Genomic DNA, 17275 nt, shown 5'->3' on the forward strand with positions numbered 1-17275 from the left:
CAATATAAATGAATCTGTTTGGTGCCTGATGAAATGCAACAGGGCATGAGTCTAAACTCGCTTTGCTAACCTGTACCACTTTGCAAGGACTACCTATTTCAATAGGATTAAAATTGTTTGACAAGTTACTAGAAAAAAAATACAGGAAAGAAACAATCTCTTATGAGAAGGTTTAGCACAGTTATTGATGAGATGGAGCATGTTTGGATAATGCTAATCAATGCATCTTGGCAACTGCCAGATGGGGTACTGTATTTCCTGATGGCTTTAAAAGGGCATTTTAGAAAAACATGCTAGAAACCAGAATGCATTTCCCCATAGAAAAAGAAAGCAATGGTAGATGATAAAGACAAACAATTCTAGGAACTGGTTTTGGGTACTATGGCTCATCTACCTACTCATGGGTTATGTTTTCTGTATCCAAGAAGAGGTCTTCACAATGTTAGTGCATATTTGGAGCCTTTTTTCAATAACATCATATCCTAATTTTATTATATTATTATTCTAAACGTTAATGGTTTAATAATAATAATATGCATATGGTAATTTTAAATTAACCATCAATTATTAAATATTTATTATAGAAGATTAATGTTTACACTATTTAACAATTTTACCACTTCTGTAAAGGAAAGGTAAATTAACAAGCTGATACTCAGAAAGAATGAGCACATTCTGCAGCTGAAGAACCCTCCAGTCTGAGCTGCAATGGGAGGATGACAGTGTAATCTGCGGAGAAATAGACAGAATATGGCTGTACCAATGCACTCAGGCAAGCACCTGACTTGGAAGCTGAGACATCCCTCAAGAAAAATCTCAAGGAGGCAAACCTGGGAATCTGCAGACCAGTGGTGATAAAGCAAGGATGGCCATGGCAAAGCAGATACTATGCAAGACAGCAGACTAGGAACTAGCCTGGCTGGGATCCCATTCTCTAGTCACTTCCTTTATGTGTTTCCACAACACAGATTTCCCTGAAAATCCTATTATATTCTTACCTAATAAACTAATGAACAAATATAGGATAGGATCTGAAATTATAATTTGCAGCAAACAGGGTTGTAGATGGTAGAAATTCAGATAGATTTGCATGTGTGATTTCAATAGGGAGTGTTATCACAGACCTGACTCTGAGTTGTCAGTCACAAAGATCCAAGTTCTTATCACTAACTTTGGGCATCAAACCCTACAAACTTAATAATCCTGCAGTGTGCTTTAATAGAATTAACTAGCTAAACAAAGAGCCTCCAGATGGTTCCACATTGCCAGTCCCAGGGACTTTCTAGGTTCAGCTCCCATGCTGATCAAAAGTCAAACCTGATCTACACTGCAGGGGACACAGGCTGTTGTAGAGCATTGGCTTAAGGACTTTAAGAGTGCTCCCCTGAGGCTCTGCCTTATTCGCTCAGGTCTTACTGTGGACTGAGTGCGTGGGGTCAGCCCTTCCAAAAGTGCATTTCAAAGCTGCATGGTTTTCAATGAAAAAGCAGCCTTACAGCACTCTGATTTTTGAGTGACAGCACTACTCTGTGTTTCTGGCCTACTGCACTTAGCTTCCACTTCACACTCCCACCAGAGAGGAAAGGTTTTTGCAGACCATTGCAGAACATCCTATGGACCCTCCATAAATTATTGATTAAACAGTTGATTTTCCATGCATGCATGAGCAACACACCTTATCTTTCCTTTTGGAGCTTAGGTGAGTCTTGTTCACAATACAGCTTTTGGTAAAAATGTACTGGGCATGCACAAAAATGTGGTTTCCAAAGGCTCTTAATCTGAAAATCAAATTTGTTCATCACTGAAGCACTGAAATTTCTCTCCTAAATTTTTAATTTCAGTGCACTTTTGCTTCAGTATTAGAAGAGTCAAAAACCATCTCTTCCTCTCATACTATAAGAAAAAAACCCCATATTTGTTCCATGTCTCTCATGTGAAAACAGGAGCTTGCTTTTTTTCCTTGAGTTTTTGGTCAACATTATACTTGGGAAATGTTAAACATCAATCCAAGAAATACAGGGTTCAAACAATACAAAGCAGTTGGAAAACAGAAAGCTAAAAAGAAATACCTAGACAAGCACTTTTATTGCATTCAATGTGCCATGTGCTGTAAATACTTGATGAATTTAAAAGAAAAAAACCCCAACCCGCATGTATTATAAATGTTACTTCCAACAAGAGAGTTGCAGGGTGGATGAGAAAGAGCTCCACAACAACCTGCATGGAGCAGTTTATTAGGCAGGGCAGGACAGGGGCAGATCAATCCCTACTGAGCTGCTTTTCCCTGTGCCATTGTCCTGGTTTAGGGCAAATTTGGGAGAGAACCTCTGAATGGGGTCTGTCCAGAAAGCAAATTTCCCTAACCAACTGGTTTGGGAGAAAGAATTTCCTTGGAAAGCGGAAAAACTGTTTATTTAACAGAAATTGAATCGTATTAAACAATAAAACCTCTTGCTGTTTGATGAGATGGGCAAATCCAGGATAAAAAAGTCCTTTTCATGGGGTGTAGCTCAGCTCACTCAGGTTCTTATCAGTCCCTCCGGCGCTGGAAAGTGCCAAGGCCCAGACCCCAGTGGGCCACAGGCCTGAGCTCCCGGGGTTTGGCTGGGTGTTCAGTCCAGAGCAGGTTTGAACAGATCCAAGAAAAAAGGAAAAAGAACAGTCCAGGGAACTCCTCTGCCTCAGCTAGCTAAAAACTAACTAAAATCTAAGGAGAACTCTGTCGTGCTGTCTGTCCATGCCACAGACACCACAGTCCAGGAGCAGGATGTGGGGCAGTGAGGGCTCTTTCTGAACACAAACCACATGCTTCTTCTTCCCCCCTTCGCTCTCAGAGCCAGTCTTAAAGGTGCAGAACTTAATATGTAGCATAAGGCAACTGGGGACACAAGCATCATAAAGTCACACCAGGACAGCCATGCAGCATGCTGTAACAGGAGCCTTTGTGGAGGGTGTGCAGAGCAGGAACAGGACTGGCTGTGGTCACAGAGATTTCTTCCCTGCAAAGTAAGGACACCAAATGGTGATGTGTTTGAGAACCAGCCCGATCCATGGTCTCTAGCCAGGCACAGGACAGTCCCTCCCCACCCTCTTCTCAGGGGCTTGGGAGGAAACAGTCCACTGGCTCCAATTCCTTATTGTTTTCAGTCTTGATGAAGCTTTTCCCCCAAGTTTTTCTGTTTCTCTGAGGCCATACAATAATGGAAGAGGGAACTGAAGCTTATTGGCCTCACATTGAGTAATCAACCTGACTCTGACTCTACAGACTCCTTTCAGTGGGGCGTTGAGAGAGAAGACGGTTTGAAATTCAGATTCCAGGCTGCACTTTCAGAAAAAGGGATTAGAAAAGAATATTTTTTTAATCTGATTTAATATTATTCCATCTCAGTGTATTTGTGCTATGAAAGAACTAGGCACACATCAGGGCTTGGGTCTACAAACTCTGTGAAATCAATAGGAAGTGAGGCAGCTTAGGCAGGAGACAGAAATGTCAATATTCTGTTGGATCTAGGCCAAGGTTTGACAGTGTAAATATGGTGGAAGATGGCATGAGACCCTTCCTCAAAAAGCTAACTATGAAAAATGAGTTACTGAGAACTGAGAAACACAAGATTTCCCACTATCATAGTCTTAACCATGAAGATTGTCAGGGTCAGAAGGAGTGTACAGAAGGCATATTTGCTGTTGCAATAAAACCAGAAAACTTCAAGGATAAAACACCAAACATTTTCTCTGTAGACAAATTAAAAGTGGAGCCACAGGTTGCCATGACTACAAAAGTCCACTTACTCTAGTAGTGTTTTCTAGCAGCTAAACACAAATTTAAGTCATTAAGGAGAAAACACAACTATGTTTATAACGTTCCATTAGCTTTATATAATTAGATCTTTCAAATGCAAACCACCCCTGGTAATGGTTTTCTTGACTGTTCACAAAAACCCAGTGGACTTATGTAACCATTTTTAGAACCATCCATCATCTCTCTCTGCCTCTGCAATCATTTGGGATCAAATGACTGGTAGCATGTCATCCATGGCAATTTTCACAATCCAGAATACTCATTCTGGGTTACAGTAATCCAATCAACAGCATCTGTGGATGGTTGGAGGGGTACATATGGAAAGCTAGGTCTTAGACCATAAGGCAAGCCAAAACCTTAGGCATGCAGCCCCTGTGTGGGAGCCTCTATAGTTCTGCCTCAGAAAATTAATCTTCCCATGCATGCACAAGAGACTAAAGCAGTTTCTCTGCTCATGGGACAGGCAGAAGAGGGACTTCTCATTGTACAGACTATGCTGAAAGGGGAAATTTCCATCAACAAAAACTGCATGTGTGTGCATGGCAGCAGACTCCATCATTAAAATGTCATGTTGGATTGGTAAATGAAAGGGTCAGTCCTGCCTCTCTCCATCGATGCAGTGGTCTCCTCCCAGAGCTCTTGTGTCCATCGCTCTCTTAAAAAAATGAAAACTGAAGTTTCGGCCTTTAGGTGGGAAGGTTCTGGCAGTGTGCATTAGTCAGCAAAGCATACATAAGTTGGGAGACATTGTCTTTGCTGCAACCAGCAGCTAGAAAGGGCGATGTGGGTTTTTTCTGGACTGTTCAGTCTCTGGACTGTTCCCATCAATTCTTTTACTTGGGAGCCCATTCTGAAAAATCTTCTCTTTCTGTCTTGGGCTTTGGAGAAATCCTTCCAGCTTTTGTGTTTCCCAGAAAAGAATCAGCAAATTTGAAGACACTTGAGTGTCCATGGACACTTCCACAGAACCTAGATGTCGAGGTGAATTCTACATCACCTGGAATGACACCTCCATCCCTGTAAAAATCAAAAGTTTATTTCAATGTTCCTACTACAAAGAGCCTGTCAACATATTTAAAAGTGGCTTTTCTTCAGTCTTAAAAACCATTATGTGAGAAGGTTAACAAAGGTCATCCCTATTTTTTTTTTGTTACATGAGAACAGCTATAAAACAGACATTTGTGAAGAAGAGTCTGTGGTTTTCTACATGTCAGCCCAGCAAAGAGGATTCATGAGGTTCAAGTTGGCCAGTCCTCATTACCAGCAAGAAAGGTCCTACATATCCAATCACGCCTTCCCATCACAGTATTCTGAGGACACAGGGTGGCATGGATTAATTAAAATGATAGCTTGGCTTACAGAGCTGGTAACCAGTGAGATGAAATGAAGACAGTGCAATGCTCATCTCACAGGCTAAGCAGGCTGATCTTGCAATTAGAAAAAAAAAAAAAAAAGTTTGTATATAAGTTTGTATATAAACTTACATATTTATTAATATAATCTGTTTTGGCATTTTTGAAAGTAGAAAGTAGACATGCAACTTAAATCTCATCCATCAAAATACACTGGGCTTTCCAGTGTATTACACTTAAGGAGGAAGAAGATGGATTCTCTTCTGTGGATTTGCCTGTATACATTATACAGAACTTTAAAGCTTCAATGAAGCCATTGCAATTAAAAAATATCTAAAAAGAACATAAGGTTTGTCTTTTAAATACCTACACAGTCCAGCTTTTATAATTTTCCATGTTGTGCTAGAGTCCTTGAGAATCATCAGAAGGTCATTAATCTTTCTTTTTTAAAGAGAGAAACATTCAGTGTTATAAAATTTGTTAAATCTGTAGCACCAGCAGATCTTCAGACCAACATTACATTGAAAGTTTGCAACAAAAATTGCAAATAATATGCTGTGACACCCCCCCCTCCACACCGAATCCTATTACTGTTTATTTTGAAAGCAGTGCTGTGAAAGGGAAAGCTCGATAGCTGCTATTGTTGTTGACAGGGGAGGGAAGGACTGCCGTCCTAATAAGTGTTTGTACAGTAACCAGCACAGTGGGATGCCCAATAGCAAATAATAAACCTTGATCAAAGATTTCAAACATTCCTGTAACATGAGAGAGACGGTTCTGACTGCTGCGCAACCAGGGGCATCAGCTGCTGTATGAAATCCTTAGATTACTCCAGGGATAGTTCTGAATCATGTTTAACTAACCCAGTGAGGCCACGGGTGTTTTCACTTCCCTCGTTTCTCTTGTGCCATGATATTGCTTTTAAATCGGTGGCGACTTTGGAAGAATGGTCACTTCACTCTGTACTCGCTGGGGAAACCAGAGCATGCACTGGAGGCGCTGAGCCCCACGCCCTGCAGAGAGCTGGACAGGCAGGAGCATGTGTGTCCCCCAAAGGCAGTGCGAAGCCTCCACGGAGCACAGGCCGGGTGGTAGAGCCTGGCGGGTGTCCCACGGCGCTGCGCTCCAGCACCTTCCCCACTTTCCCTCTAGCGCTGCCCCGGCGCTGGAGCTGTGTGCCCTGCGGACCCGCACTGCTCCCGCCGTCCTGCATGGCGAGCTGTGTGGGCCCAGCCACGCTGTCGGGGGTTAGCACCTCGGCGCCTTTCTCCTCCCGCGGGGGCCCTTCACCCTCTCCCCGCACAGCGGGCGTTACCGAGGGACCCGCAGGCACCGAGCCCGGCTCTCCTGCCTCTGTCCTGCGCCGCTCCAGCACCGCCGCGGCGAACAGCTCCGGCCAGCATCGGAGGCGGGGGCCGGGGCCGGAGGCCGGAGGCCGGGGCTGAGGCTGGGATGGAGGGCCAGGCCTGGAGCCAGGCCCGGGAGCTGGAGGGCTGCTGGGCATAGAGACCCCCTCCCGGTGTCGGGGCGCAGCGGCGGCCCCGCGGTGCCGGCACTGTGGTTTTAAATGGGCGGAGCGGCGGCGGGCGGCGGGGCGGGCGGTGGGCGGCCCGCGCTGGCCCGCGGCGCCCATATAACCCCACCTCCCGAGCGCGGAGTGCCGCGGCAATTGGCTGGATGTGGTACTTGGAGATGTTGAGCTGGCTCCTTCCCCCCATGTCCCTGCACACACACAGGGGCGGGTGGTGCGGGCGGGAGCGGGAGGCAGGGCTCAGCCCCGGTGGCGGCGGCGGGGCTTCCCCTACTCGCTGCCTGCCCGCCGCCGTGCCGGAGCCGCTGCTTCTGCTGGGCTGCTGCCTGCGGCCGCAGGACCCGGCCGAGCCGGGCCGAGGGGAGCGCGGGCGGCTGCTGGCGGCGGCCGAGATGATGGCGGAGGGCGGCGGCGGGCCGGCGCGCAGGAAGGCGCTGTCGCTGCTGGAGGCGGCCCGATCCCGCTACGAGAGCCTGCAGATCTCCGACGATGTCTTCGGGGAGTCGGGCCAGGACAGCAGCGGGAACCCCTTCTACAGCACCTCGGCCGACTCCCGCTCCGCCGCCTCTTCCCAGGACGAGGACGACGACGAGGAAGACCAGGGGCGGCCGGGGGTGCCGAGCCCGCGGGGCAGGGCGGCCCGGCGCCGCGCTCCCCGGGCCAAGGGCGCTGAATGGGGCCGCGTAGCTCAGAGCCGGGCCCATTGTGGCCGACGGGCCGGCGCTGAAAGGAGCCGCCGAGGAAGGTAGCGGGAATAGGCGCTTATTGGATTCGGGAACAAAAGGTGTGGCAGGGAGGCGAGGGACAAAGGGGCCCCGGCGCCGAGATTGACGGGCCGCTTTGCCCCCCACTGAGGCCCAGGCCCGGCGCTTTATGCGCGGGGGCTGCAGAAACGTGCTGGGTTTTGTTCCCCATTCTGGGAGCGCAGGGGAAGAGGAGGGGGGTCCGCGGGCCGCTGATTAGGGCCGGCCGGGCCGGGCAGCCTGAATGCCGGGGCATTATTGCTACATGTTCAGCCATTTCGCTCGATTGCAGGGGGAGGGGGCGGCCGAGGCCCCCGAGCCCCACGGGACCGGCCGCGGGGTCGCCTGTCGCCCGCCCCGTCCCGGGCCGCCCCGTCCTGTCGCCACCGAGNCGCCGTCCCGGGCGGCCCCGGCCCTATGGAAGAGGAGGAGGAGGAGGAGGAAGCGGAGAAGGGGGGCTGGACCCGGTCGCTGCGAGACGTCCCACCCCCTCATTTCAAGGATGGCAGCGGTACGAGGAGAGCGAGCTGCCGGGGCCGGGGGGCCCCGGGTGGCCGTGGGGATGCCAGCGGGGGATGCTCGGAGCGCGGCCCGGGGCTTGGGTCGCGGCGCAGCCACGGGAGGGAAACCCGCACACGGGCCCGGCTGCGGCTTGGGCTGCTGCCCGACGCCGGGCCTGGCGAGCGGGGGCACGGCAGGTGCCTCCTGCCCGGCCCCTTCCCGGGAGCGGCCCCGCTGTCCGGCCGCTGGTGCCCAGGGCTGGGCGCGCCGGTGCTGGAGAGCCCGGCCGAGGCGGTGAGCGGGACGGCGAGGAGAGGCCGCGTGTGCTTAGTCACAGGCATCCGCTCCCCGGCGGGGCTGTGGCGGTGCCCGGAGCACCGGCAGCGCAGGGTTCCCCGCGGGATGAGGACAGGCGCTGCCCCGAGCAGCGTGGGTGCCCAGGCCCCCGGCGTGGCTCCGCTCCGGGGTGCGGCTGGCTCCTCGTCCCCGCTCTCGGGTGGGGAAAGCCGCCGGTCAGGGCGCTGCGGGTCACCTGCCCTGCGCTGTGCAGGGGACTGGGATGGGGATTCCCCCTGGCTGCAAGGTTTTCTTTGCAGCTGTCCCTGAACTTAACCCTCCTCGCGTGGTTTTTGGCCCGAGCGAATAGCAAGAGTGTGGTGAAATGACACAGCGCGACCTATAGCAGCAGTGCACAGCACGGGGATCTCAGCGGAGTGACTTGTGTGGCAAGTTACACCGCTGAGGTTTGCCGAGGGAGCCATTATAACATATATCTGCAGGCCTCGACAGCCAGGTTGACTGTGTAGCAGAGCAGCAAGGCATTGTAAAAACAGCTTAATGGTTAGGAAAAGCTGGGATGTGAAATTCAATATGTGCATCTGTGAGTAGGATAGGATGGTTGCTGTCCGTTTTGACGGTTTGCCTGTCCTAAGGTTGCTTGTCTTTGCTCTTTTTTTGGTAGTGTTTAATTTCCTCATTTGGCTGTTAGAAGTAAATGCCAGAGTGCTGCTGCACTTGGTGTGTAGTGTGCTGAAATTTGTGCAGTGGGGCAGGCAGGAACCTATCTGAGGAAGCAGCTTTGGATGGTTGAGGTGGAAGGTGGAGCTAGCACTGGTTCCCAGAGAAAGTACAGTTGTGCTTCTGGCAAATGTGCAAATAGGAGCTGTGTTTGCCTCTATAAATAGATGAACCTTGTAAAATGTTAAAAAAATCATTGTTATGTGCCTTTGTATAGAACTGAGTTCTATTGCAGGTTCTTATTCATAAACATATCTAAGATGACATTCCGGATTACAAGCTTGATGTGATGATATTTCAGCACTGGTTATCATTTAATTTCTCTGCCTTTGATGGCTTATTACTTCATATTATTACTTTATAGTAATACCCTTTTTAACACAGAGAGAACTGGGATTAGTGGTTTAATACGGGTTTGGAAAGGAATTGAGTTGACCTGTTAATTCAGGAATTCATCTTTCCTTTGAAATAAAGGAGTCTGATTTATGGTCGACAGGAACAATTCAGATGTCTCTTGAGAGAGGTGTATGGATATTGCTGTGAATATTTCCTTCCACTAATAGATGCAGAAGAGGTTACTTCTGCCCTTTAGTGCTGTTGATTGTGATGATGATGATGATGATGATAGATGCTGCATGCTCTTCATAGAATGATGGTTTGGTTTGGCAGAAGTTCAGGAAGTGTCGTGATTTGACGTGTAGGAAACATGTACCGTCTGTGATGTTTTTATTTTTGACTACTCAAATTCCAAGCTATGAAACTACTACATTGTATATAACTGAGCACTTATAAATCTAGTTTGTACATTGACTGGCTTTAGGCCTTGCAGATATTGTCATCAGTCATGCTATACCTGCTTGTGCTGGCACCATTGCTGCTTCATTGGACAGAATTCTCACACAAGTTTGTATCCATACCTGTTGAGGAAAAGGTCTCCACTGAGGTGCCTTGCAGTGACAGCATGTCTTTCATCCCCTTGTGGAGTAAAAGCAAGAAACACAGGGTGAGATAGAGCACCAAGAAAACTGTATTCGCTGTTCAAATGTGTTGGATGCAAGATCCTTTCTTTCTAGGTTCTGAGATTAAAAGGAGTAGGTTTACATGAGACTGAGATAAAAATTACCTTTGGTTAGCACCAAAACTTCAGAGCATGGCCTTTTGGTCAAAATCACAAGGTTTGCTTAGGGGCAGACATGAACTTGACATCATCTGATGCCAGGAGACAAATGTCTCATGAGACTTCAACCTCATTGATGCTGGAGATAAATTTTTGAATCAAACTAGGGTCAAACCTAGTGTCAAGCTCTTTGGTTTGGGAGACTGTCCCTTCATGAAAGGGAGTGTGTGGAGGAAGAAAAGGTTTGAGTTAGTTATTGAGTGAGCTAAAGCTCCCAAGAGAAAAAAATAAAAAGCCACTTGGTCTTTTTAACTACAAGTAGAAAATACTAACACTTCCCTTTTTTCTTTTGAAGAGATTACCTACTATTGCCTTTCCCTTCCCTGCCTCAATATTAAACTTAGGTCTTTTAAAAGCACTGTATCCATACCTAGAATTAATCTTAAACACAGACAAGCTAATTTATACTTCATCCCAGAAATACACTCGAGGCCCAGATGTGCTGGGGGCTGCTGGCAGTGTGTTAGATGGTTGAATATGTCCTCAGTCTGCATGTGTGTGTGGAGATGCTGCCTTGCTTGTGTGGTGGCAGGTTCTGACAAGCTGGGAAAGGTCTGGATTGACTTATGTGCGAGGAGATAAGTGACTGGCATTGCTATGCAACACAGTGCTGTTTGTGTCCCAGATTTTTTGTTTTCTGCCTCTTCTTCAGGGATTTCCAGTTCCTGTTGTTCCTGTTCCATTTAATAAAAATAGTGGGTGCTTAGATTCCCTGGGGAAAAAAAAACAAACTACCCAACATGAATACCTTTAGCTGATTTCCTTTGTTGCAATCCAGAATAGCTGTTAACTTTAACATAGAGGTTAGAACAGATGGCTTGCTGGTACTTTGTGTTACTTCCTGTTAAACTATTTTGCAAATCATTCTGTTAGTTGGTGAGAAAATTCCCAACCATACAGTTTGATACCCTGATTTTTAAACCTTGTGGCACTGTGCAGTTCTAATGAAGTCAGGCTGAGGAAACAAGTATCTATCACAAATACCAAGGCAGTAATAAAAGTTCTGAGGTACTGGGATGTCAGTAATGGATAGGAGGTCTTGGGGCAGTTGCTGAAATGCTTTTCCCTCACAAAGAGCACCTGGCTACAGGAGGTTCATGGGTAGGTCAACACATGTGTTTAAAAAGATGATGTAATCTATGACCAAATGCTGGATCCAAGCTTTTTGACCTAGTTGTAGAGTGCAGAAAGAATAAGAGGACAAATTGCTGCTAGGATAGGGAAAGAATAATTGAAAAGGAGAGAGAAGAGTAAGCAACTACTGTTACAAGCCAGCATGTGCCAGTAACTCAACATAAGCCCTTAATTTCTGGTCGCTCCTGCCTCAGACTTTATTGGTGTGTTCTTCCTTTCGTTAGTAGTGGGGTGGCTCTGAGTGGTGTTTTCCCTTGTTAGTTTAGTAATCTGGTCAGGAGCTGTTCTGTAATACATAGAGGCACTATTGCTTCTGTTCTTGGTTCTTTGGGGGTCTTTGGAGGTGTGAATCTCCTGGTATTGCTGCAGCTTGATATTCCTGATTTGGGATCTTCTGGTGTTTTCTTCCTAGGATCCAGTGTGTCCTATATATCCATGTAGTTCAGCAACCAGAAAATTTGACCTCGGATGTAAGAGCACTTCTTACTGTTAGGATGCTATGTTATATTTATGTTTTAGGGTGGCAGCAATAGCAGGGAAATCAAATTCAGAAATTAATGTTGAAGTCCTCAAAGATACAGGCAATCAGTGCTACTGTTTCCTTCATTTTCTATGCCCTCCAAACCCTGTTCTTAATCCTAGACCTAAAGACAGAATATTAAGAATGTTCTTTGCAGAAAGAGCATAGCAGATCCTCTTTGAGTTGCATTTAGACAGTGAAAATAACTTTTATGAATTTCCAGAGTGTTTCTCTGAAACACTTAATGTGCCATAAGTTGCCATCTTTGAAAGACATGCTGCTGTGTAACAGAATGCTCTCAGGAAGAAGCTGCTAAGACCATGTTTAGCAATCTTGTCACCTTGAAGAACTTTAAGCAAATATTTAAAGTAGTTTCTAGTATTTTCTGTTTCCAAGAGCGTGGACAGTCAGATGGGAAGGCAGCATTCTTGTAGCAAGGAGCCTGAAGGAAGAGCTCTTGGGTCAGGCTGGGCCATAAGAGGGCCACGTACATGCTACCACCTAACAATGCAGGAGCTCTTGGTTCAAGTCCTGAATAGAATTTGAAGGCTTTAGTCTTACTAGATTGATGTCAATAGTTGAAAGTTTTAGAGTAAGAAAAGTATGAAAGCTACTTAGTCACTTATGTCAGAGTCTGCTTCAGAAATATCTGGCCCAAATTCTCTGACTGTAAGTGGATAAAGTGATGCTGATATGATTTGTTCTTATTTATGTCATCATAGAACTTAGCTGCTTTTGACTTGCATAACCGTGGAAGATACTGGGAAAAAAAATGCATATTTATATAATCTGTTCTTGCATTCTATGTAGAAGTTACTTATAATGACAATATCACAACATTTTCAGGAAGATATGATAAATGCATCGCAAAGATGTACATTACTACTTTGTAAAGCCTTTATAGGATGACTTAAAGTCTTGAAGTTTTGCTAAGTGAATTGTGCAAAGGCTTAATATCTCATGCATCTTACAAAATCTAGATGTGCTTTTCAGGAGGTTTTAATGGCTTTAGAGCACATTTTTCTACTTCCATCATCACTGGAGAGAACAAAGTGCATATGACAGCTTTATTGATTAAAAAATTTAGTGAAGCTTTGCTATCTGTGTTCCCTTGCCTCTTTTGCCCACACCTCTGACTTAAACATGCATTTGAGGAATAACCTGGTATTTAGATAGACTTTACAGGAAAAAAATCCAAAAACCACAACACTGTTTTCTCTCTGCAGTTATAAAGAGAATCTGTTTTGGTCAGTACTTTTGAGACATGAAAGTCTAAAAGCACTGCAGATTAAGGTCTTCTCCATAGATACTTTCTAGCCTTTTACAGAGAAAAAGCATATTTGCTCCTAGATCTGTTACTGAATAAAATGAGTAGTTTCTCCTTGTAGCTATTGATGGGGTCATTTAAAGTAGATCAGTTCCTACAGCTACTCAGGTCCTTTAGTCAACATCTAAGAAACAGTACAGCAGTTTCCATGTCTGTATACCTTTAAGTCAGCCTAGAGAGGAAATCAGCCTCTCTGCTCAGTCTAATGAGGATGCTAATGGTGGAGTTGACTGGCAAACTCTGTATTGACTGCTAGGTCACAGAAAGTTGCCTTGGATGCCATAGAATTAAAAGAAACTGGAAATATCTCTTACATATTCGTGTTCATACAAGAGTTTTGCTTTCCTCCTGTGCTGAAGCTTCAAAATTTTTGGAATAGATAGATTTAGCAGTTTGGAAATACAAGATATTTCTAAAAGGGAAGGTAATCATGGATACAGTTACACATCCTGTCTAGAGGTCAGTGGAGTATAATCCCTGAAATGCCTCATTCTTTCAAGTACTGCCAAAAATTGGGCATGTTATTAGAAAAGAGAACAGATGGACTCAAAAGGAATGCATGGCTAAGACAATTGCATGAGAATACTATTGATGCCTTAAGTTTTAGCTTTCATATTTTCCAGATTCTGTACTGTATTGGTTTATAACTTTGAACTTTGTATAAAGTATTAGCAAGTTCTATTCACAGTGCAGTTAGACAAAACAATCCCTTTCCAGCCTGAGAACCAAGGACACCATTACAGCTTCAGGCCCAAAAAGTATAAACAATGTCAAATTGAGGAGAGAAAACTGGGAGGATGGAACATCATAGACTGAAGCTGTAATTGGACAATTAACCCAAATATGTAAATGGACCAAAGCTTATAAAAGTGTGAAAACTTGTGACTGGTTGTCCATCTTGCATCCATCTTGGGTGGAGCCATGACCAGGCTCTTGTACTGCCTGAGGTGTATGGTTTCTAGGAGCTTATCCAAGTGCCCACTTCATATTCTTTAAGGAACAGGATGTTAACCAGTCACTGGCTCTGTGTGAAAATGAATGAGCACATACCTGAGTAAGTCCTTTAAAAATTAAGCCTGAGTTCCTTGATTGACAGACTGCAGGAGAAAAAAAAAGGCTTGGAAAGCTCCACAGCTGATTTTGTGTCTGTATAAATTACTCCTGGACTATGTCCTTATTTTCTCTGAAAACAACTGGTATTCATGTAACATGATAGAAAACATCCTTTTGATTCTGCTTTCTTGGATAACATGTGGGATTCACATGAACTCTACTAACAAACCATACATGGTGTTAAGAACAAAATCAAGGAACTTCTTTCTGTTCAACAAGCAATACAAAACTGTAACTATGTAGCTGCATACTGGGCAAGTTGAAGTGTAGTAGATGAGGCACACTGTAAGGATGCCAAAATCACGTTGGAGAGGGATGCACAGGAGACACAGAAGAAGAATGTATATGTCTGTATGGATGGGGGCAATTAGCTGTGTCTTGGACAGGAAGATTATTGGACTGACATGAAAGATACAGCAAACCCATCAGTGGGCACAAATGAAGGTGTTATCTCTAGTGAAGGAAAAGCAGGAAAAGACTTAAAGCAACTGCTGTTATAACTGTGATTCATTTCTGATTACATATGGCAGGGAGGTGGGTGTGTATGAAAGATTAAATTCAAGGAAAATATGAACATCTTTCTTTTTAAAAGTTACAAAATTCACTGTTGTGGAAAGTCTGACTCTCCAATGCATGTAGTCATCTCTGCTTTTTCTGAAAAGGTGGTTAATGTATGAGTAGGGAGCACCTGTAGATGTGCAGTGCTAGGGGTCAGTGTGTAGCTGTGGGTGTGTGGCTCTTCCCATTAATGTCATGGTGCTGTCTGCTGCTGGATGCACCCTATTGACAGAGGGCTTGGGCAGTAGTAATCTTGTCAGTTCATGCTCAGGAAAACTACTTGGAAGAGGCTACATGTATTGAAACTCACACATGTGATCACTTACACATTGGGAATCACAGAATCATTAAGGTTGGAAAAGACCTTTTAGATCACCAAGTCCATCTGCCAACTCAGCAACACCACAATGTTCTCAACTAAACCACATTCTCAAGTGCCACATTCGTAGGTGTTTTGAACACTTACAGGATGGTGACTCCACCTCTTCCCTGGGGAAGAAGTCGTCAATCTTCCCCAGAGGGCAGGGTGGTGGTTCATAAACCTTGTGCTGCAGCAGCCAGCTGAAAATTAACCACCTTTGGTTTGGGGCAAGGATTCCCAGAATGATCTTGAAGAATGTGAGATGCTCTTAAATCTGTCTTGTTGGATGTGTTGCATTATGGATATAAATATGTGGATATAAATTCTTATTTAGCCTTTCAAAGGACCCATCATTGCAGTACTGGCTCTGAGTTTCACATTGTACTTTGCATTACACTACATGTGTTGCAACAAATCTTATAGACATTAAAATACATAGTGGGGCAAAGCAGGTAGATGCAGAAATATCTGATTAGATAAATACCATCTAGTCCACATCAGGTATTCTCACTGAAATTATTATTACTGAAAATGCCTGTTTGTCTCCATTTGAATTGGATAGGTGTGGCCTAGCATCTTCAAAAATGTGTGGCATAAAGATGTTTAAAAAGCTTAACTGTTCTGATGGGACATTTTTGCTTTTATTTAATTTCACTTAATTTCATTTTTAGCGATTGAGAACCCAAAAGTGCATTCCTGAATGGAGCTGGACTTCTTGAATTTGTTTATTAAACCTTTAGATAACATGAAGTTGGGAGTGATTCCATGTATACTGAAGAGCAAGCTGAGAATTTCCAAGGTTGTTGATTGCTTGAAATCATCTGGTGTAGGAAGCACAGTAGCATGGTGCAGGAGAGGAATGTCTAGTGTGAAGGCAGTAGTGACTAACAGCAGAAGTGGAAACTGGAGAGGAAGAACTGTCTAGGTGGAAAAGGAGCTGGTGGTTGAAGCTGAGCACCAGACTCAGTGTCATGCTGTTGTGAAAAAGGAAACATCCAAATGGACTGTATGAGACTTAAAATGAGACTGTTTTGCCACTTAAGAGAGTCTGGGTTGCCAACCCAGGTGAGAAGCACATAGTTAAATATGAAGAGAAAGGACAGCAGGAGAAAATCTACTAACTTGGCTGCCTTTTAGTATTTTGGTTTTAAGCCAAAGGCCCATATGGGTAAGTAAAAGAGCTATTATAGGAAAGGGAATTATCTGCATTACCTGCTCTGAAAACTAAATATGAGGAATAATGGGTATAAATTGATGGATAATTGAATCAGACATGATAGAAACTCTCAGACAGTGCAGTGGTGCAGAAGACAAATGTGTCACTGCAAACCTAAGAACAAGTGTCATTAACCTGTTAAATCTGTTGTAACAGACTGACACCCAGTATGTGTGCTGAATGGGGATAGAGGCCTTGGACTGAAGGACTTCCTGAGGTCCTCTCCTGCACTCTTTTCCTGTGTTTTACATAGGCTAAGATAAACTTGCAAGCTGCTTAGTGGCAAGTTTAATGTTGGAGTGTTAGGGAAAGGACTTGCTACTTGCATCTTCCATGTCAACTTTTGGAGTGGGAAGAAGGCTGTGCAGCTTGCAGGAAAGAGCTGTGTGCTCACAGAAGGCTGCCTGTTCTGTTAAGGTGAAATTCCCTGCTTCCCTGTGGCCCAGGCAGACTTGATGGTTACTTAGGGTAACCATCTCACTTCTATGGTAATGAGCTGTGTGTCCATGAATCTTGTATCTTTACTCAAGTCACTTACTCTGAAGCTCCTTTATGTTCAAAGCACTAATCTGCTTATGTTAGGGATGGCTGGTGTGCCGCTACCCAAAAGCTTGTGAGATCAGCAGAGCCACACTCTGGAGGCAGTGCATCATCCACTGGTGCCTGGGTTTGTACCTGCCTGTGTTCATGACATTTCTTGAGGTATAAAGAGCTTCACTGCAACTGAATCCCAACACAGCCCTCTGTAGACCATAAGGATGGATATGTGGAGGAAGACAAGCACAGGTCTGGAAGAGGCCCAGCTAAGTCATGGTGTGGACACTTGCTATAGCTGATGATCGTGTAACAGGTGTCCTGGCAAGAACAACAGAATGTCTGCTCCATGTTTTTCCAGTTCATGGATTGGGTATCAGAAGGTTGTTCCT

At 45.2% G+C, this 17275-nt stretch overlaps 2 protein-coding genes across 2 annotated transcripts in view; one reads left to right on the plus strand and one right to left on the minus strand.

Moving 5' to 3' along the window:
- Positions 1–6106: 6106 nt before the first annotated feature.
- Positions 6107–6784, minus strand: LOC107201259 (putative HTLV-1-related endogenous sequence). Its single transcript, XM_015620444.1, has one exon. It carries the CDS (start codon positions 6782–6784, stop codon positions 6107–6109), a length of 678 nt encoding a protein of 225 aa, XP_015475930.1.
- Positions 6785–6846: 62 nt separating this feature from the next.
- The window catches only part of PGBD5 (piggyBac transposable element derived 5), a 64683-nt gene continuing 54254 nt past the window's right edge, over positions 6847–17275 (plus strand). The window contains exons 1-3 of the mRNA XM_015622427.3: positions 6847–7387; positions 7718–7729; positions 7817–7936. Of these exons, the coding sequence (XP_015477913.1) occupies positions 6868–7387; positions 7718–7729; positions 7817–7936 (652 nt within the window). The 5' untranslated portion in view covers positions 6847–6867. The remainder of the gene's footprint in view (positions 7388–7717; positions 7730–7816; positions 7937–17275) is intronic.

Source organism: Parus major, chromosome 3 (assembly GCF_001522545.3).
Source record: "Parus major isolate Abel chromosome 3, Parus_major1.1, whole genome shotgun sequence".
Lineage (NCBI taxonomy): Eukaryota > Metazoa > Chordata > Aves > Passeriformes > Paridae > Parus > Parus major.

Excerpts from the sequence above, each read along its gene's own strand:
- LOC107201259 (XM_015620444.1), bottom strand. The coding sequence starts at position 6,784 with ATGGGCGCCGCGGGCCAGCGCGGGCCGCCCACCGCCCGCCCCGCCGCC.